At 42.5% G+C, this 21211-nt stretch overlaps 1 protein-coding gene across 2 annotated transcripts in view; it reads left to right on the forward strand.

Annotated features, from left to right (window-relative positions):
* Positions 1-21211, forward strand: part of LOC308407873 (plexin-A1-like) — a 338220-nt gene that overhangs the window by 179703 nt on the left and 137306 nt on the right. For both annotated transcript variants that reach the window (XM_080899801.1, XM_080899802.1), the window contains exons 5-9: positions 4881-4981; positions 7406-7529; positions 7847-8000; positions 11409-11508; positions 19527-19641. In XM_080899801.1, coding sequence (XP_080755927.1) covers positions 4881-4981; positions 7406-7529; positions 7847-8000; positions 11409-11508; positions 19527-19641 — 594 coding nt within the window. The remainder of the gene's footprint in view (positions 1-4880; positions 4982-7405; positions 7530-7846; positions 8001-11408; positions 11509-19526; positions 19642-21211) is intronic.

Below are 21211 nucleotides of genomic sequence, written 5' to 3' on the forward strand. Positions count from 1 at the left end.
GTTATTTATTTGTAATAAACTCTCCCCCCAGTCATCTCCTCAGCTCTGCTCTCTCTCTACCCTCCACTCTGGAAACATGGCAAAAAAGAAAGAGAAAAAGCATCTGAATGCTGCTGGGGATACCCCCCCCCATTCAAACACTGTCCATTATCATTTGAAGACTAAAATGAATGTTTAAAATGGACATTTTCCCTCCGTGATCTCATTCTTTCTGTCTTCCACTACCTCTTCTCCTAATTCCCCTGTCCTCCCCCAGCCTCACCTCCCGCCACTGTCCACAGATGAATGTGTTTCCCCTCGGCAGCAGCAAATAGGCCACGGATGAAAATGCCATATTTAATATAAATAGGTGGTGCTCACTTATGTACTGTCTCGCTCACACACACACACACACACACACACACACACACACACACACACACACACACACACACACACACACACACACACACACACACACACACACACACACACACGCCAATGCTCCCCAGCCACCTCAGTAAGACAAAGAGTCTTTGGCTGAGCATCTCCCGTTTCCCATCCCATTATCTGTTTTCTAAAACTCAATAATTGAACTGTTCCAATGGAATACATCATCTGGCCCACTATCACAAAATCCCATTGAATAAACTTCTCTCCCTGGCTATTGTGCTTGAGCATGACATGTTTTTTCTTTCCGTCCTCCCTTTATCAGATAGGCTGTATAACTAGCGTGGTATTTGTCCAGGCGCAAGTAATGACTGCAATTTGCTGCTATTTGATGTCCTGTAAGGGGCCTGGGCCTTGTAATGGTAGCATTATAATAGTTACCAGGCACAGGTTACTATTACCATGTTATGAATCTGCCATAAGCTATTGTGTCCAACTGTACATTAGAGTGACACAGGAGGAGGATATGTACAGACTGCGAAAGAGATGCTGGGATTACTGACATCTAGTTGCGGTATTTGCTGTTTGTATTAAAGCTGTCTTGGGATGTAATGTGCAATTGGCTCATATAAGGAACGGAGTTTACCATTATACTTTAATCCAGTCCTGCATTTATAAGTTAGACTGCAATTATTTGCAAACCTTCACCAATCTGTCTGACAGTGGTTGCAGTGAGTTTGAGTCATGCAGGAATTATTTAGACAGATCTTTTTGCCAAGATCACCGGTCGCCCAGAGGTGAAGGGTGTTGTATGGTGAACCTCTGGGTGACCGGTTGGTTGCTTCAAATACTCGCAGTCGGTCACCAAATGTGAAAAATTTCAGTGCAGTCACCTGGCAACCACAGATTTTTTCTCCAGTTTGCAAGGAGGTTATCGTCCCATTTTTACTGTAGTATGACTGAGCCATGAAAATATTAAAGGATAGACCTGACACTCATGTAGGGTTCATCAAAGCAGATTGAGTTCATTGTTAAGTTGAGACAGACACACTGTTTTCCCCATACTATCTACAACTTGAGCAGCTCCTACCCAAATGCTCTTCTGGTGGTCATCAGAGGCTGCTTTGGGAGGTGAGAATCATGTGAATGGGGAAGATTTTGAGCAGCGGAAGGTGCTGTAAGCAGAGCAACAGAGAGTACAGGAAATTGGGATTTTTAAAAAAAAGTATGTTGACATTAAAACCAACATATGCAATCATGTCTGATCAATCATGCGGCAGCTGTTCAAGAATAAGACATTAAAAGAGCATGATTCAACATTTGAAGTTTAATAAGTTGAAAAACGGTACGGTGAAGGTAGGGTTTCTTCTTTGAAGCTTTTTCCACTGCTGCGTCTGCAGCTGCCATTAGAATTCATCCTCACCACATTCCAGCTCACCTGGTGTGCCTCCTGCCTCTGCAGTGTTATTGATGTCGTACCTCGCCTATCTGAGGAAGCAGGAGGTGTGCATGCACGTTCTCGAGTGTGAATGCATCCTGGGTGGTCAGTGATGTATTTAAGAATTTAACAACTGCCCCAGAAAACTTGTCTCAAACTCTCAATTTAGTCCAGAGAGTAACTTTCTCACTGGCGTGTGCTTGTGTGTGTGTGCTTGCCTGAGGCAGTTTCCTGTCTGCCAATCTACCTGTCACTGCCAAACAGCATCCAGTAAGTTCAGATAAAATACACAGATTCTGATACGCTGCAGATTATGGATTTATAAAAGAAAAAGATTAAACCTGAATGTGCACAGGTGTGATTAATGCATTTTGCAAGGGATAATTAGTCAACTTCTTCTACACTTTGGGTATAATCCAGTGTAACTTGTCCTTCCCGATTATCTTGCAAACAGATGGTGAAGGCAGCAGTATACAACATGCATGTTCAATAATAATTGCAGCCATCTGTTGACTTCTCAATGCTAATTTCTGCAAGTTTCACCGTGGCCTGATGTTCAGATACATCTTCAGTTGCGCTTTAAGAGACTGATACATTTGGACAATGTTGTTTGATGTCCTTGTTGATAGAGAGGTTCCCCAGTTCCTATGCAAGAGATCAAGTTTCATCTTAGTGCAGTCATGCAGAGACACAAATGGCAGCTACGACAGATTTAGGAGACAAAAGGAGTAATCCTCGATGTTTAGCTTAATGGTGTTAAGTACAGTACCACAGTATCATGCATTTGGTTATTGCTTATTTTTCACTGGAGTGCTGCACAAAGCTGGTTTATGTAGTTTTTGGAGTAAGTGACAGACAGCCTAATAAAAATGTAGCTGCAGAAAAGGCCTTACAGCTTTACGCTAGCTAATTTTGAATGTCTGTGAAGGTTCTCAGTCATCCAGGTCATCGTAGTCAAAGGAGCTTGCAAAGAAAAGCGTCTGGACTTCTTTAAGTTCCTTGAAGAAGTTTTAACCTCTCATCTCTCTAGGAGTGAAAGAAGCCATCTATGTCCACTGTGGAGCGACCATCTTTGAACAGAGGCGGTGGTTTACGACACCAACTCTCTGCCATCTATAATCCAGTTTTGAGATCTCTTCCCAGACGCCTTAACGCCCACTCACATCCTGGGCCATCTGATCTCAGGAATTCGCATGATAAGGTGGGGCCAGGTTTCACAATGAACTCACCCGAAACTCTGGCTGATTGGGACCCACACCCAGTTTCACACCTTGGCTCAGGCGATTAGAGGATCATCAGGGGGTCCTTTTGTCCCTCTGTGGGGGGATACTCCCACTAGGTTTATATCTGGGACTCTCCACCATTTGACCTTAGAACTGAAGAAGCTTCTCGGATGAGAGGTGAAACGTCTTCAAGCAACTTAAAGAAGTCCAGACGCTTTTCTTTGCAAGCTTCTTTGACTAATTTTGAATGTACACCCATTAGTTTGGGAGAGTTGTAAGGGACTCGATAAGAAAAGAATCGTCAAAATTAACATAGTAAAGACAAAGACAGACAGACTTAATGTGGGTCAAGGCAAAAAAAGGCTGCAACCTACACTAATTCACCATGATTGCTTCTTTGCTTTAAACACACTAAAACTCTGTAGCTCCCATTTAAGTAAGATAAGATAAGATAAGATAACCTTTATTAGTCCCACACGTGGGAAATTTGTGGGAAAGTCTAGAGCACTATAGCCAAAAGAGGATTGCTCTCTACTGCAGTAATTCATATTTGGTGGAATGAAGCCTGGATTATACTCAGCTGCAGACACGGACAGCTTGAGCCCCGATGACCGAGTAGTCATTACCGTTGCACTTCTTTGAAGTCTGCTGCCTGGACATATGCATAGTTGGTGCATTGTAAAGTGAATTCTCTGCGGATGTGTGCGTGGACCTCGCACTCACTGTCTGATCTTGAAATTTACATCACATGAACCCAAGAGGACCCTAGCGGACTCAGAAAATATAAAACCTGCTTGTTTTTTTATTCTGGGACTTTCCTGCCTTTCCATACCCAGATAGGAAAGAGCATAATGCAGGAAAGGCCCACCTCACTGCCCTTCTAGAGCAGTGGCAACATGTGTCATACAACCTTGATTGAGTTAGATACAGTATGATAAGGAAGGGTGGGGTGGATGTGGTTTGCAAAGTGCTTGCACAGCAACTGTAGGCAGGCGAGTACCTAGTGCACCCTATATGAAACTTGTCAACTGGCAATTTCGAATATTTTTAGCTGAGATAATCCTAGTTGAAGCCAAAAAAATGAAACTCTTGGTCGGGCTAGAGGAATTCTTATGCGATTGCCACATCAGCAGGTTGATTTCAACCCTTTAGCGTCAAATTCCACAACAATCCATCCAGTATTGAACCTCCACTACCCAACCAAACGACGACTACACTGACGATTGCACAAAGCAATGTGCCTAAACTTGCTATATGTGTCTAGTTATAGCTCGTCATCATAGGCTGAACAGCAGTCTTTATGGGGAGTGTGAATCTGATCTTGATGATCAGATTAGCACCTCTAATCCTGAGGGGCTAAGCTGATTTTTGATGCATACAATCTGCGCAGTGCTCTTAGATCTTTTTGCTTTGAATAAATTGCAACTGAGTTTTATTCTTCGGCGCGCGACAAGGAGAAATTATCAATGCCTAAAAATACACAAATTGTTTGCTTGCATCAGAACTGTGGGCAGCACAGAGTATATGTATTATAGAGATAAGTTCTTCAGAGGGTGTGTTTACATGTTTGTAGACCTCTACTTTTCTCCCTCTAGCTACCTTTATATGCAGCAGTATGGAGTTGTAAGCAGCACTTTCAGAGCTGTTTATCTGTGATAGTCACAGTGGGCTTGTTCCTTTAATCTCATGTTCCAGACGCAGGACACCTCCAGTAGATCCTGTTTATACCAACCCTATATAGTACAAGCTGTTTGAAGGTGGTGTAAACAGGGTTTCTGTGCAGCTTTAACCAAGTGTGTTTGCCAAATGCGTGCTTATGTGTGTGTTTTTTTTCTCCGTCTTCTTCCTAGGTCACCCGTGTACCAGTGGAGAGCTGTGAGCAGTACACTTCCTGTGGAGCCTGTCTGGGATCAGGAGACCCTCACTGTGGCTGGTGTGTGCTGCATAATGTGTAAGTGCATACTCTTTACTGCGTCGTATGTAGTTGTTCCGGTGGTTGCTCAGTGGGTGTTCTGCACTTAATTACAGTCTGTCACTTCAACAGAGTTGTGAGTTCTGCCTGTTTATGCTCATGGTAACCACATTATGTGAACCTGTTTTGGCACTGCATTTGTCAGTGTGTTCTAACACAACAAATGCCGTGATTTAACACCTTATATAATGACTTTCTTTTGAAAATTGTATTTAGATAAGTGTATCTGTTTTTCTTGGATCAATAATTGACAAAAAATGTGTCACTCAGTGTCACCTACACTGAGGCTTAGACCTGTGACTTACTCATAAACATGGTCTGAATGCTCTCATTTTACTATTTTACTATAAAGCAACACTTTGAAAGCACATCAGATCTCGGTGGGGAATGTGTTATCAACCTACAGGTAATGGTAAATACTGAACAATATTACAAATTACAACATTCTCCAGACCCTGTCACGTCTGTCACATGTGCTCAGGGTGAAACTGCTCTCATCTGTGAACAGCACAGGGCCCAATAGAGGATGTGGGGCCCTCAGGCCACCCTCATGAAGTCTGTTTCTGATTGTTTGTTCAGAGACTTTCACACCAGTGTCCTATTAGAGGTCATTTTTAGAGCCTTGGCAGTGCTCATCCTGTTCCTCCTTGCACAAAGGAGCAGACACTGGTCCTGCTGATGGGTTAAGGATCTTCTACGGTCCTGCCCAGCTCTCCTAGATTAACTGTCTGTCTTGTGGAGTCTCCTCCACAATCTTGACACTGTCTTGGGAGACACAGCAAACCTCCTGGCAATGCCATGTATTGATGTGCCATCCTGGAGGAGTTGGACTACCTGTGCATCCTCTGTAATGTCCAGGTATCGCCTCACACTACCAGTACTAACGCTGACCCTAGTGAGATGAGGAAGGAAGAATGTCGAAGAATGAAGGAAGAATTTGTTAATGAAATTAACACCAAAGCAGCTGAAACTGATTAGCAACCCTCTCGTCTACTTAACTGACCAGATCAATATCCCAGAAATTTAATTGACTTGATGCTAAACTCTTGATTAAATGTGTCCCTTTAATATTTTTTGAACAGTCTATAATGTGTTGAAGGAAAAAGTTATTGTAGCTTTGAAGAGTCTCTCCTTCCATTCACTCCTGGTAGAGTGAATGGCAAAGGAAGTCAAAATCTGACTACTTTCTCACCTTTCCCCACCTGGCTAGTCAAAAACAGACCTTTAGATTCCAGCATCCTCAAACTGGCCCCCCACAGCCTACATTAGCTTCAATATTAAACTCATTTTCTGAGGATATAATTGCAGCCCAAGGAAATTGGCCTTTTCTCTTCAGTAGCCACTTTCTAAAAACTTGTTCTGCTAATTTGGTCGGAAACACTTGCATATAGGAATTGACCATTTATAGCTAATTATATTGTTTGATTTAGTGGAAAAGGTTCTGCTCTCTAAGAGAGCACTAAAAGAATGCAAAAGGCAGCGAGGATTCGGTTGGGAGATCCAATTCCCCTTCACAAATACGTGCAGTAATTCGATATTAAAGCTTAATTAAGGCAACATTACCAAATGTTTAGCACATAAGGAGGACGCTGGGGTGAAAAAACAACCAAAAAAAAAAGCTGTGCCACATCTGACATCCAGGTTTCAGCGGAGCAACAGTGAGAAGTGTTAAGTTGTAAAGGACAGCATGTACACCAGTGTTAATATGATAGGGAATTTCTGGTCAGCTGGTAGCCAAGCAGCTGATGAATGAGTCGCTGATGGTGAAGCATGAATGAGCAGCTGGTGCCAGTCAGTGAATGCAAGTACATTCAGTGCCCGAACTAATGCCTTGCTCTACGTGTTTATTGCTCTTTTGGACTTTATGTTTGACTCTTATGCATGGTCAGTCTTCACGGTAATCAGTCCTCGTAGACTTTGCTAAACCATAGCTCTGATTAACTCAATGCTTGCTTTATAAGTACAAATAGGCATACTGATGACCACACTATGGTTCTGTTGCTATTAAGAAAGTGCTGAATGTGTGGTTGCCATGTTATCATTAACGCATACTCCTGTTTCTCCTGTGTTAAACTTGTAACTGCATAGGTTGTTTATATGCACCTTTGCAATTTAATTCTAATTTCCATGCATCTATGCACTCACTAATGAACAGAGTCGGTGTCTGAAACTCAGCATCCTGTGGGTTATCCAATAAATCAGTGATCTCGCTGTTTTTTCTCTTCCCAACTGAGAAGTGCTTAAAAGCCACATTTGGACCAAATGCCTTTAGCTGTGATACTTAGTAAAATGTACTCTACATATACAAGCACAACAAGGAATCAAGACTGGTGTGGATTTCATGTAAAACACAGGTATTTATTGCTCATTTATTGCTTATGTGAGCATATTTTTTGTCTCTAGATGTTCGAGGAAGGATCGCTGCAAACGAGCAGAAGAGCCTCAGCGTTTCACCACCAGAGTCGAACAGTGTGTCCGACTTTCCATCCAGCCAGACACCGTCTCCGTCACCATGTCAGAAGTGCAGGTACAGCGCGCTGTCTGACCTTGTGTATCTGTTCAGCTACTCTATAGAGGCTTCGTGAATCTGTACGTGGTCCTTTATAAGACGAGTGGGGTAAAGATTAATGGCTGGGAAAAATGAATAAGGCAGATGTGAAATGAGACTAAATAAAGCTTGTTTTGTGTTGTAGCTAACAGTCATTTTGAGTATGAGCTGAAAAGTGCGTTTTGAGCCACACGTCTGAGCAGCATTTTCTGCTTTGGGCCATTGCTAATGAAGTGTATTGATTTAAATTTCTGCTGTGTCTCATCTTTCTGCTTTCTGTCTTTTTTTCTCGCTAGCTTGTGCTTCAGACACAGAATGTGCCGAGTCTTTCTGCTGGAGTGAACTGCTCCTTTGAGGACTACGTAGAAACGGAAGGGCGCATCTACGGTGGACGCATCTATTGCCTGTCTCCTTCGACGAAAGAAATCGCCCCCATCACGCGAGACCAAGGTAGACAATAAGTCAGAAAAGATATGATGTTGGAGTTAACGTAGACTTCACAAATGTCTGGCTTTTGCTTTCAAAATGAAAGCCCAGATCATTTAAACAATAATCTTATTTATCTGTTAAAGTGAAAAAGAAATGTCATTTCATATCATAATTATCACATGAAGAAAACTGAGAACTTTTTAAAAGTAGATTCATTATTGGTGTCTGAGTCCAGCTATTTTTTTTGTAATGGAAAATGCCAGCTGGGAGTAGCTGCCTTAGGGTTTTTTTCTTCCGCTGATGTACTTTGACACAGAATCTGGGCAGCAACACAAAAAAGGCTTTTATTCAGATGAAAAACAGACCTAGTTGTCACATTTCTTATCTTTTCAGCAAACTGCATCATGAAAATACAGCACTTGCATTTGAAACATAACAAATTTTTTGTCCCTCAGTGGTGACAGCAACATTCACGACCTCCTCCTCTTACAGCCAACCATATACTGTAAGCTAGCAAATTCAAAAACTGCTACTATTTTGACACTAGCTCCTGTTAGCTTGGGTTACAACTGTGTTAAACTATTCTGAGGCTACGTACGGGATTCATAGTAATAAAGTGCCCGTGTGAGCAGCTCTTGGCTTAACGTTTAACAAATGTAGCCTGGACATCCTTCCAAGCGAAAGGTTTTACTCTATTAAAAAAAGCTTTTTTATCAATATTTTTTTATCAGTAAGTGTAGAATTACATACAATATTCTGAACTGAAACAATGAGATGAAAAAATGCCACCCATCTTCTTCCGCTTTATCCGGGGCCGGGTCGCAGGGGCAGCAGCCTAAGCAGAGAGGCCCAGACCTCCCTCTCCCCAGCCACCTCCTTCAGCTTATCCGGGGGAACACCAAGGCGTTCCCAGGCCAGCCAAGAGATATAATCTCTCCAGCGTGTCCAGGGTCTGCCCCGGGGCCTCCTTTCGGTGGGACATGCCCAGAACACCTCACCCAGGAGGCATCCTTGTCAGATGCCTGAACCACCTCAGCTGGCTCCTTTCGATGTGGAGGAGCAGCGGCTCTACTCTGAGCCCCTTCCAGATGGCTGAACTTCTCACCCTATCTCTAAGGGCCAGCCACCCTTTGGAGGAAGCTCATTACCACCGCTTGTATCCGCGATCTCGTTCTTTCGGTCACTACCCACAGCTCGTGGCCATAGGTGAGGGTAGGGGCGTAGATCGACCGGTGAATTGAGAGCTTCGCTTTTACACTCAGCTCTCTCTTCACCACGACGGACCGGTGCAGCGTCCGCATCACTGTGGCTGCAGTGCCCAATCCGTCTGTCGATCTCCGGCTCCCTTCTCCCATCACTCGCGAACAAGACCCCGAGATACTTGAACTCATCCACTTGGGGCAGGAACTCATCCCCGACCCGGAGTGGGCACTCCACCCTTTTCCGGCTGAGAACCATGGCCTCAGATTTGGAGGTGCTGATCCTCATTCCCGCTGCTTCACACTCGGCTGCAAACTGTTCCAGTGCGAGCTGTAGGCCATCACCCGTTGAAGCCAACAGAACCACATCATCCACGAAAAGCAGAGATGAGATTCTGAGGCCACCAAAGCGAAAGCCCTCCGCCACTTGGCTGCGGAATTAAAAAATGCACCCAGGTATTTTCTCAAACTTGTGATCTCAGCCTTTTGGGACCATTTGTACTGATCTGCTCTGAAGCAGTTGCATCTCTGGATGTGTGATGCTAACATCATAGGTAGAAAGCCAACGCATGTACAGTAGCTTTCTGACAAATTCACTTCACAGTGCAACAAATGAGACAGTCTTTAAAGTATTGGTCCGGTAATACTAGTCTAGAAGAGGTGTGGCCATCTATTCATAGCCATGCATTAACCAGATTAGTTGTCCTTGTTTCAGAAAAGCTATGTTAGGAAGATATCGTGAGGCGATCTTGGCTCAAGAGTTGGCAGTTCGTATTGTAATCGGAAGGTTGCCGGTTCCAGCCCCGGCTCGGACAGTCTCAGTCGTTGTGTCCTTGGGCAAGACACTTCGCCTACTGGTGATGGCCAGAGGGGCCGATGGCGCGATATGGCAGCCTCGCTTCTGTCAGTCTGCCCCAGGGCAGCTGTGGCTACAACTGTAGCTTGCCTCCACCAGTGTGTGAATGTGAGAGTGAATGAATAGTGGAATTGTAAAGCACTTTGAGGGTCTCGAAAAGCGCTATATAAATGCAATCCATTATTATTATTATTATTATTATTATTATTATTATTATTATTATTATTATTATTATATGAAGATATGTTTTTAATTTCTCCGTTGCAATAGTCTGATCTATATTTATCACTTTCTAAGAAATGGTCTGACTAGACCTCTGTTCTCCATGAAAGCAATATCAACATCTGTCTGTCTATAGTTCAGTTCTTGCGGTCGAATGGTAACCAGTTTTGACCAGAAAAATGATATCAGGATTTCAGTCATGTTCACTGTGTGAAGCTTTCTCAAATCTGCTGCAGTAATTTAGTCCTGCTTTCAGTTGGACATACATTATTAGATCACACAGTGTCACTTTTTGCATTTTTACATTTCAGCCGTCTAACAAACTTTTGTTTGGGGAGACGATGACGGGCTTTTCAGCTGAACAGTTTTGCTCGATGCTAAATATGAATTGTTTGCTTAATTTGACAGTTTATTCAGCTGTGTGAGACACAAGACATTTTTCTCTTCGGCTTCACCCACTGCTTCTCGATTATCAAAATTAGAATGAGCACATTTATAAACATACCGCTGAAAGCCCATGAATGTATATAGACAGCTGTAAGTGTTTTCGCCACTGAGTAACTCTAATAAATAGATTTTGCTCAGAGCTCTTTTTACTCTCCAGCAGAAGTGCTGTCTCCAAATCTGCAGATTTACAGGAACAGTGAAAGTGTATACATTGACTAGGACCAGGTTGCTCCTGGGGTCATGAAACATTTTCCATATACGAACTGTTATAGATGGACTATGGAAATATAGAGTGGAGTATAGAGTAGGGTGTCATACATAAAGGCCGGGAGGTCAGAACTGTCTCAGCAGAGGGTCCAATCACGCCCACTGATGTGAAGATTGCAGAAAAGGCGTTAATAATTCAAATTTACCAGTACAATGCATTGCTGCTCCTAGTGTGATGATACCAGTGTTGTTGTATGAAAGAGTACCTTTTGATCCTGTTCAAAGAACTAAAATGTAAAACACTGTTGTTGAGTTTGTGCCTGTAAAGCTCCACAGATCTAAACGTTAATGCACACCTTCGTAATATTTAAAGAATGTGGATTCATTTATTTGGATCGGTTATTATGCAGTGGGTTTTACTCGTCTTTGCTACTTGACATTCTTTGTAAAGAAAAACACTAATAAAACACAATGTGTTTGTTATGTTTGACTTTGTAGGTGACCGACGCATAATAAAGTTGTATCTAAAGTCGAAGGAAACTGGGAAGAAGTTTGCCAGTGTGGATTTTGTCTTCTACAACTGCAGCGTCCACCAATCGTAAGTTGAGAGCTTGTTGCTAAGTAGGATGGGGCGAAAGGAGAAAAATATCAGTTTATGTTTAGTTTCTCTGTTAAATTGCTTTAACACTCTTTTAAATAGCTATTGAGGTTTCTCAATGACATCATTCATTGCTCAAGAGTTGTCATCCATATTGGATGTTGGTTGCTAGGGAAAAATGCATATTTCTTTACTGATTGACGGTGCTTTTTGAATGTTCCCGGTTCAGAACCTGTCCAGAAATACAGAATTCAGATTGCTGGGTGCCAGATGGTCCTGGCCTGTGTAACTGGACCTTTATTTACTTGATCTTTCATTGTCACCATGATTGTCACACATCCAAAAAGTTAACATCACACAGTTACTTGACAGATGTCTCCAAAACCTCAATACAAAGATCATACTGCTGGTCAGATGCAAGATGAAAATCAACAGGTGGCTGAAGTTTTAAAAGAAAAAAGTGCTAAAATACTGCTACTTACCTGCAGGTGTAAATAACTGGTTTAATGCAGGAATCAAGAGAAAACCATGCAGCCGTTTCTAATTCAGTATTCAATCTGGTCAAGCTTTTTACAAATCAATTAGTTAATTAAATCTAAAGCAATGAAGGGACTACTGGTGAGTGAAATAATAAATCGATTCTTAACCATGGAAGACTTAGAAGAGCAGCCAAGCTTGGGAGGAAAAAGACGTCACTCATGTTCCCGGGAAACATATTATCCCTAATTTAAGTATAGGAATACTGGTAGACTTTTTAACAGTGTTCTGAAAGCAGGTTTTTATATGCATGTCTGTGTCTGTTGCTTAAAAAGAAGGTGCAAGACAGGAAACAAGGAGAGGTAGTCTTTTCAATTCAATTCTATTGTATTTTACTTATACAGCGCCAAATCACAACAGCAGTCGCGTCAAGGTGCTTTATATTGTAAGGTAAAGACTCTACAATAATACAGTGAAAACCCCCAAAATCACTGACTTACTTTAAGCAAGCACTTGGCGACAGTGGGAAGGAAAAACTTTTTCTTTTGTCACTAAATTTCTATCAAAAACAATTTCTACATGACACTCTTCTTTTTTTTGTCTTTCTGTGCATACACAGGAAGGGGGGGACTAGGGGGTATTAGAGAGAGTGACAGAGTACTGAGATCATCCTGATAATGAATGAAAGAATGTGTTCCTGCCTTGTTAAATAAAGGTTAAATGAAAATAAATAAAATGTCATTTGCTAAATGAGTCTTGGCTGCTCCCCCTGAAGTCAGTGCTCGGACTTCGCACACACTTTTCCTCTCTTTCTCGCATTCGATTCACTTCCACCTGGCACAGACTCCCAGTTGCATCAATACACCTGAAATGAAAAAAGCATGTGTAGTATAACTAAAGTAGATTTATTGTTTCTCTTGGCAAGCATTGACTGAAGAATCACTTCCTCTTTCAGTGTTTACACCTGTTTTATATCTTAAAAGAATTAGGGGCATCCTGAAAATGATTCTTATATGTAAACATGTGCAGAATTGTCATTTTTTTTAACTGTATGTGGGCTGTATGAGGGTTTAATATGTTAAGTCATGACAGTAGCTTTTACTGATTCACCAGCATTATAAGTGTCTTTGTCCCGCTACCATCCGATCCTCACTCCCTGCAGCCTACAGCTCTTTTCCTTTCCTGCTGTCCCACTGTCCTCTTGTCTGCCTGTTGACTTCTCCTCTCCCATTCATCACTTTGCCCATCTCTCTGTCGCCTGGCCCCAACCCGTCTCTGCCCCTGCACACCTCCCATTCCTTGCCTCTCTCTCGTTCATCAAGCCCATTTATTGCTCGCGCTCTGCTCTCGGCCCTGCATATATCTGCATAGTAATAGGCCGTTAATTAGCTCTAGCTGAGGTGCCTGTGTGGAGATGGTCATAATGGAGTGGGCTTGGAGAGAGTGCTCACCTGGGCCACTTCTCGGGGCCTCCAGGCCTGCTTGAATGGCTTTGATTCTTTTTTTTTTTGTGAATATGTGTGTGTGTAGTTTTCCGTTTGTTAAAGAGCATGCAGGATGTGTCAAAGTAACTCCAGAGTGCCTATTTATTCATATTTGTATGCATGCAGGACATGTTTACTAATGTGTGTGTGGGTGTGTGTTTATGCTGCGTACCCCTGATTAACTAGCCCGCCTAGTCGCGCTCTCTTTGCAGCATAAACAGGCATGCTGTTGTTTAAGCCTTTGATGTTGGCTTTGCAGGGCCCCCTCAGGACTCTGTTGGACTGTTAAAAAAATAAATAATAATACAGCGCTGTTACTGCCACTGCAGCTGTAACACAAACCCGCGTGTCATGCAATACTCTTCACCTTTCACCTCAAAATCTTTGACCCGCCCAACAACCACCTCCGCCTGCAGGGAGCGGAGTAAAGAAGTCGCTGCTTTCAGGGGACGGTAATTGAGTCATCCTCGTGGGCGTGATGGGCGGATGAAAGCCCAGCGTAGAAGCACAACAGCAAACGCACAACAGTGGTACTGTATCAGCACAGATGCACAAGCAGAGCGGGCCTGCAGGCGAGCGCCCAGACGGGCTCAAAGTTGGATGCGGGCACCAGCATCACCAGCAGTGCACACGCTCGTGCAAACACACAAAACAGGTGCACGCACAGTCAGAGGGAGCGCACGCAGACAGAAGCCACAGTACTTGGTGCGGGTGAATTGCGCTGTGAGCTGTTTACATATACAATATCCGAAATTTGCATTAAAAAAAGAGGTTTGGAATAGTTTAATTGAGCGTGCGGGAGGAGGAATAATATATAGAGAGGCATAGAAACAAACAGGTGGCAGGGTGCTGGAGGGGGAAGGAAATTCACATTCTGGGAGAGCTGGAGACGGGAAAAGACGAGCGAGAAAGAAGTCTTCAAGAGGAAGAAAGAGAGAGATAAAGCCGAGTGTTGCCGAACGAAACAGAAATTGTGCCCATTGTGTCGGGAATAATGCGTCCCACACAGCTAAAAGGTTAGCGCCACAGCCTCAGGCCACCATGACCATTACAATATGAAAGGGCTGAAATCTATGCAGTGAAAAGAAGCACTCCAGGGAGGGGGACCGGCTCACACTCCAGCCCCTGGAAAAGGCTCTTATTTTGAGGCCCGTCATTCCCCGTCGCCCCACTCTTTATCCACTGCTAGAAAAAAAAAGTTTATAGTCAAACTTTTCTGTCATTACATCATTACTTGTTGATATTAAGACAATAAGTTGTTGGTCTGGGTTTTAAGTGAATGTGACCTGGTTTAATTAAACTGAGGGTTGAGACTCGCAGACTTACTGCTTTTGGACATTGCCGTGACAAGATGCAATAATACCGTATAATGAGTCTGAGTCCCCTGGTGAGAATCTAAACTTCTCATTTGGCTGCCGTGCTGCTGTATAACTTAATGATGTATGCATCATTTTATTGCCGCTCACTTTGGAGCTTTATTGGATAAAACACAAAGAGGCCTATTTATAGACCACATAGCAGAGCCAGCCTACCCCAGGTTCCAAGCAGCACCGTGCACATGAAGCACAGGCAGATATCTGCGAGATACATTATCAAACCAATCAGAGGTTCTAAATCAAAATCACGCTGCGCTTATAGCTGCTTCAAGTACTGATTACAGCGTTAAAAGCTTTCAGCTTCATGCCTCAAATGGGTCACTTTTGGGCCCACCACATGCTGACATGTTTGTTTGAGCTGCAGATAAAAGCATAGCCTGCAAATTAAGACAGAATTGCAGTTTGATCCGTGACTTTATCCTCATTGACCAGATTTAAATGAGGATATGATCGTTCCCTCCTTTCATATATGCTTGAGCGGGGCCGTTGCACGCACATCAACAGCTTTGTTCCATCGATCCATCCTCCCTCGAACAAAAGCTTGGAGAAGATGAAAAGGCGTTTGACCCGGAGCTGTTGCTGGGCCTTGTTAAATAGCAGCGGACTTTATTGACTGCACTGCAGCAGTGCCGCCACTTACCCAAGCCGGTTGTCCAGGCATTGACAGCTCTACTGTAGGACAAGTCTCCACTGCCCAGGTGACCCAGGAGGAATGCCTCGATGTCAGCACGGGTGATGACTTGCGTGCATAAGTTTGCCTTAGCTCGATGTTGTAGTCTGAGCTCTCACGCTCGTTGCTTGTGAATGTGCGCGCGCACTGCCCTGCAACGGGAAATCGATCAAGCCTGGAGTTAATAGTGAGGAGGAACTGGCTCACCAGCTCTGTTAACAAACATCAGACTGTTAGCATAACCTCAGTCCACCCTTCCCTCCATGGAAATCCACTGGCATTGATTAAAAACCTCACGCTGCAGTTCAGTCTAGTCTCACCAGCTTAACTCTGGCTATATGAAGCCTTTGCCGTTGCTTTGGTACTCCGGCGTGGGCGATTTAACAGTTAACCCTCGAAAATCTAAAAAACCAAGGACATAGACCCGAAGACAGAAAGAGGATTAGGCTGAGATCCAATTTAAAGTCAGTGTTTCCGGCAGCAGGGTGGCATTGTCAGCTGAGCAATTGTCCTTCAGCTTGGTGGACCTGGTTTGCGTTACTGTGGTGTTCTTGAACTAGACTTATCAGAGATTGCTTGTCAGTCAAACTAAGAAGGTGGTGGCTGAGGTTTTTATATCTCTTGAATCTTTTTTCCCAACTAAGTACGAGCTCTTTTTCACTTTCCTGTCCAATCCTTTAAAGCCCCGGCGAATTTGGCTTCAAGGGTGCCATAAAATACTTGTTTTAATTATGTTTTACTTTTTATTTCTTGTTTTGTTTATTGGTTTTGGTCTTTTAGCTCAAGATATTCCTGAGCAGAAAATCTTGGTTCTATATAACGAACAACCACAACAGGAAAGTAACACAGGCTTAGAAAGACAGCGCTATCAAGAAACGATGAAGTTGGAGGTGGCAGTAATAACCAGATGCTGGTTAAAAATAAAAAAAAACAATAATGAAAAAAAGACCCCGCAGGTTCTCAGTCAGTTCCTCTGGTGGGTGTGGGTGTTATCGGAGGTCTGATTGAGTACAGTGACAGCATATGGGAGTGAGGACTGACAGGACATGTAATTAGAGCTTGTTTTTCTCAAGCCAGTTAAGTGACATTTAGTTTAGAAGCGGTGTAAAGACTGCATAGCTATGACTTGTTTTAATTGTAAGATTTTTTGGGGGGGATTTACTGAACATTTCTACTTCTGTCACTGTATTTTTTAATTTTTGTATTTTTCCTTGACAGCGAGCTTGAATTTAAGCGTTCTCTCTGCAACATGTTTATGAAGTGAACACTTTCTCTTTGCTCCTGTGGGTGTCAGATGATTGACAGAAAGCAGAGTGTAATTTAATACACCGCTGATGTGAAATCACTTGAGGAAAGTGATCAAGTAGAGACTTCAGAGCCAAAAAGTAATTGAACAACTTTGAAACTTCTCATATTAACAGCATTACTAGCCATGGCATTTTCCCTTCCGCTGCTTCTTTGTAGTGACCATGATAGCCTTGTCTTTGTCTGGTAATCCATGTTTGAATGTGTATGCATTCTTTTTTTTTTTTCTTCCTCAAGTTATAGAAAAACTGGCTTATCTTGGTCTGCCAGCTTAGTTTAACTTTAAGCCTCCAAGCATGGAGAATACGAAGGGAGGAGTGGATCACCAAGGATTCCTTCCTGCTCTCTCCTCCTGGCTGTTCAGTAACCCGCCCTCTGGCCTTGCTGACAGCTCAAATAAAGTCTTAATGAAGGAAGCTGCAGTTGTGCTTCTTGAAAATTTTGTGCTACTATGTTGATGCAAGTCAGTGCTGGGCTGCCACGGTGCGATAAGTCGTGTTGATATTTCAAATGCACCTACACATGTCCATAATCTGCAAAGAATGCAGGTCATAGTAGCTGGACTTCCTTCAGTGCATTTTATGCTTAGAATTCTGCAGTATAGAAATTTTGGATTGTCTCTTTGGCTCAAATGTTGCTAAATTCAGTTGTGCAAAAGTCTTAAGACACCCCACATTTTATTTTTCCTTTCAAAGACTTTCTTCTCAGTTTTTAAAAAATGGTCTTGATCAATAGTTTGTGAAGGTGTTTTAAAGTTTTTCTTTAGACATTACATTTCAGTCCAGTCATTGTACCTGACTAGAGAATGTTTTTTGTTTTCTTTTTCATGTTTGTTTGTTTTTGCTTGTTAAGCCTCTTAACAGTGATCTATGAATTAAGGCATTAAAAATGCACCTAACCAGGGTTGTGTCTACACCTAACAGAAAACATAGCAAAGAACCAGTTTTAAATGATATCTTTAGGCACTTTGTTGCTAACCACCTCTCTCATTATCACATAGTTTGTCCCACATTTTGTTTTGTTTATTTGAATCCATAAAAAATGCCATAAAATAATTTTGTGCCAGCAATGTGATTCCCAAAGAGCTATTAGCTGATAAGCTGAAAAACCTGATACTGGGGCTGATAGATGCATCTAGCTCTCATGCTGATCCATCAATGGTTCACTCTGAAGCTTCATCAGAAATGGTCTCAGTGGAAAGGTGGCTGTCAAGACACCATTTTTAAGGAAGGAAAACATGGATAAAAGGTTGAGATATGCCAAACTAGACATGAACTAGACTCAAAATCAGTAGCTAATTTGAACTTCATTTATAATTGTCAGTCTGTATATAAGACATCATTGCAGTGGAGGCTCTGACATGGTGTCAAAAGTCATTGAATCAAAATGTACCCTCGCATTTTGATCCACCATGCATTGCCATGTGGAAAGCATGTGATTGGTCCCAATCACCCTGCCAGTGCAGTCAAAGCACACCTGGAAAACGTACAGAACAAACGGAGGAATGCTATCAGTCATGGATTGGCCTCCCCAGAGCCCAGACCTCAACATTATTGAAGCATCTTTACAGAAAACAGAACAAAAGGCAGCCAACATTCAAAGAAGAGCTTTGAATGTCCTTCAAGAAACCTGGAAAACTATTACTGAAGACTACTGAACGAAATTAAAAGAAGAGAGTTCAGGCTGTGTGAAAGAATAAAGGTGGTCATGCCAAATATTGGCTTTCAAGCTTCTTAGAATTCCAGGTTTCAAGAAATCACTGGATCTACTCTATAACAGTTTTTCTAGCGAAATATAAAGAAATGAAAGTGACTCAATCCTTTTGCATCAGCGTTGCCTACAACCAGTAACAATAAGGATGAATTATTGACATTAAGGACAATAACTGGCTGGTATATGATACATAAAACATGTAGCTGCTTAAGAAGAATGAAATACATTATGTTATCATTTTTGATCTTCATTACATTATGCCTTCAATTTTCAGGAAACATAGATTTATGCTCTATTGCCTTGGTATGCTTTTGGCACTTGAAATAATGAGAGACTTCAGTATCTGAAACGACCAACAAAGTCAGCTCTATTTCTTTGCCTTTCACTCTCTCATTAAGGGAAAGCTGTGATTGTAGTAAGGAACTAGCATCTATCTGTCAGTGCAAATCTTCTTATGCATCTTTAGAGCCTATAGCATAAAAGTGTAATTCGTCTTTCTGGTGGTGTACAATTATCCTTAAATGTAAACTGGATGTTGTGACAAAGCAAAGTATAATGTATATACTTGTTTTTCCACTGGTTTTCCTCACATCCAAATAACTCACCGCTGGCCACAGTTTCTCCTAGTTTCTGCCTGTTTCCATTTCCTTGGGCATCATGGGAGCTCACAATTATGAGACCGAGGTCTGCCACATGCCTGCAAATATTCATTTTGAGCATTACATTAGCAGACAGAGCAATGTTGAGTCTGTCACGGGGCAGCAACCTGTAAATTAAAATGCCATAAAACCTATGTTCAGTTTTCTTTTTTACAGTTACACTTTTTTATGTTCTTCATTGTAGCTTGTCACTGGAAGCCACTGTGGCAGGATCAGGAAACTCAAACTCCATTAAAGGACATTCAAGGATGTAGACACAAAAAGTCACGAGTGAAATAAATGCATAAATCATGGAAACCTCATCCTTTCTTTCTCCTGTTCTGGCTTGCTGCAGGTGCCTGTCCTGTGTCAACGGAAACTTCCCCTGCCACTGGTGCAAATATCGCCACATGTGCACACAGGATGCCAGCGACTGCTCCTTCCAGGAGGGACGAGTCAACACCTCAGAGGTACGGCTTTGAGCATGTGCACACACACAAGTGCTGCTGAGCACACGTAGTTATACATCCTCTATAAAAGACAGATTCAGAAGATGGCCTATCAATGCAACACATGGATACATTAATGAGTATCAATGGATTTGCATACGCACAAAAACACACACACACACACACACACACACACACACACACACACACAAGGAAGTGGTGGCATAGTAATGCCAAGGGTGCAGCTGTGGCCTGTATGCCATCTGAGTGTGTGTATATGAGTATATGAATGAGGGCTGCTGAGAGTGGCCCAGCAGCAGCTGTTGTACTCTAAGCAGCACTGGATTTATTCACTTATAAACATGTCAGGGTGAATGGGTATGCAAATGGAAGAGCGCGCTAACGTCCCAAATGTTATATTTGCATGAAAACCCTCATCTATCCATGAGCCGACTCGCTCTCGCAGTCCCCGTGTCTCTGTCAAGCTCCTCTAATTCTAACCGGCTCGCTCGCAAATGCAGAAATTCACTCTGACAAACACAAACACACAAAAAAAAGAAACTTCAGTGCCTTCAGAAAGTTGTACTTAACACCCAGACACATTCGCTCTAACTTTGCCTCTATTTCAGGCAAAGAGTTTTGATGTGCACCCCTCCCCCCACACACACTCTTTTCCTCTCATTCTTGTTTGTAACCTTTTCCCTCTTTTTTTCTTCTTTCTTTGCTCGTTTCTTTACTCTGAGTAACTGCGTGCTGGAAGCAAGCATGCTCAGCCTTTTATTTGATCTCTCGCTCCTCTCTTCATCACTCTCTCCATCCTCTCATAAAGCCTCAGTTGTTGAAAGGATATCATATCAAAACTAAAACATTCAGCTGGGCGTGCGCAGCGTAGATGGGTATAATGCGCATTCACATATTTAGATATACACAGGTTTACACACCTGTTTGTTGTGTGAATTTTTCCCTGCATATTGGTGTGTCTTTAACTTAAGACAGTGAGGTAATCGTGTATTAGAATTTTAAGTGTATGAACGGTGCTGCAGTTTCAGGCATTTGGTGTGAGTGGAAAGGGAGACGGGGGTGTGGGTGCGGAGAGGATAACACTTGACTCCACACAGCCTGCCATCACAAGTTACGCCCTCCTGTAAATACCAGCCTGACATCCAACCTTATCTACTTCACAGAGCTACACCAATTCAGCTTTTATTTTTTCTTCTCTTCCTATTTTTTTTTCTTTTGATATACTCTTTTTTCCCTTTTTTTTAATTCGGTGCAGGCATCGCCATGGTTACCAAGCCCTTTGAATGTCAGGAGGGGTTTGTTGAATTTTGATAGACACAAAAACACACATGCACACACATTTGTGCCAACCCCACATCCTGACATGGGTTTTTGTTGTCATTAACAGCACATAGAGTGCAGATACATCTTAGTTACTTTTATTGTGAGGGATGCATGTGTGCTGGTGTCCACTGTAAGGAAATCTTACCTAACCCTGTTAAATAAAACACTAGCAGCTAAATTTGCCAATTTTACAGTACGCCTATGCCTTCTTACTGCAGATGTTGACTTATATTACTATCACACAAGT

Source organism: Rhamphochromis sp. 'chilingali' (genome assembly GCF_963969265.1).
Source record: "Rhamphochromis sp. 'chilingali' genome assembly, chromosome: 12".
Taxonomy (NCBI): Eukaryota; Metazoa; Chordata; class Actinopteri; order Cichliformes; family Cichlidae; genus Rhamphochromis; species Rhamphochromis sp. 'chilingali'.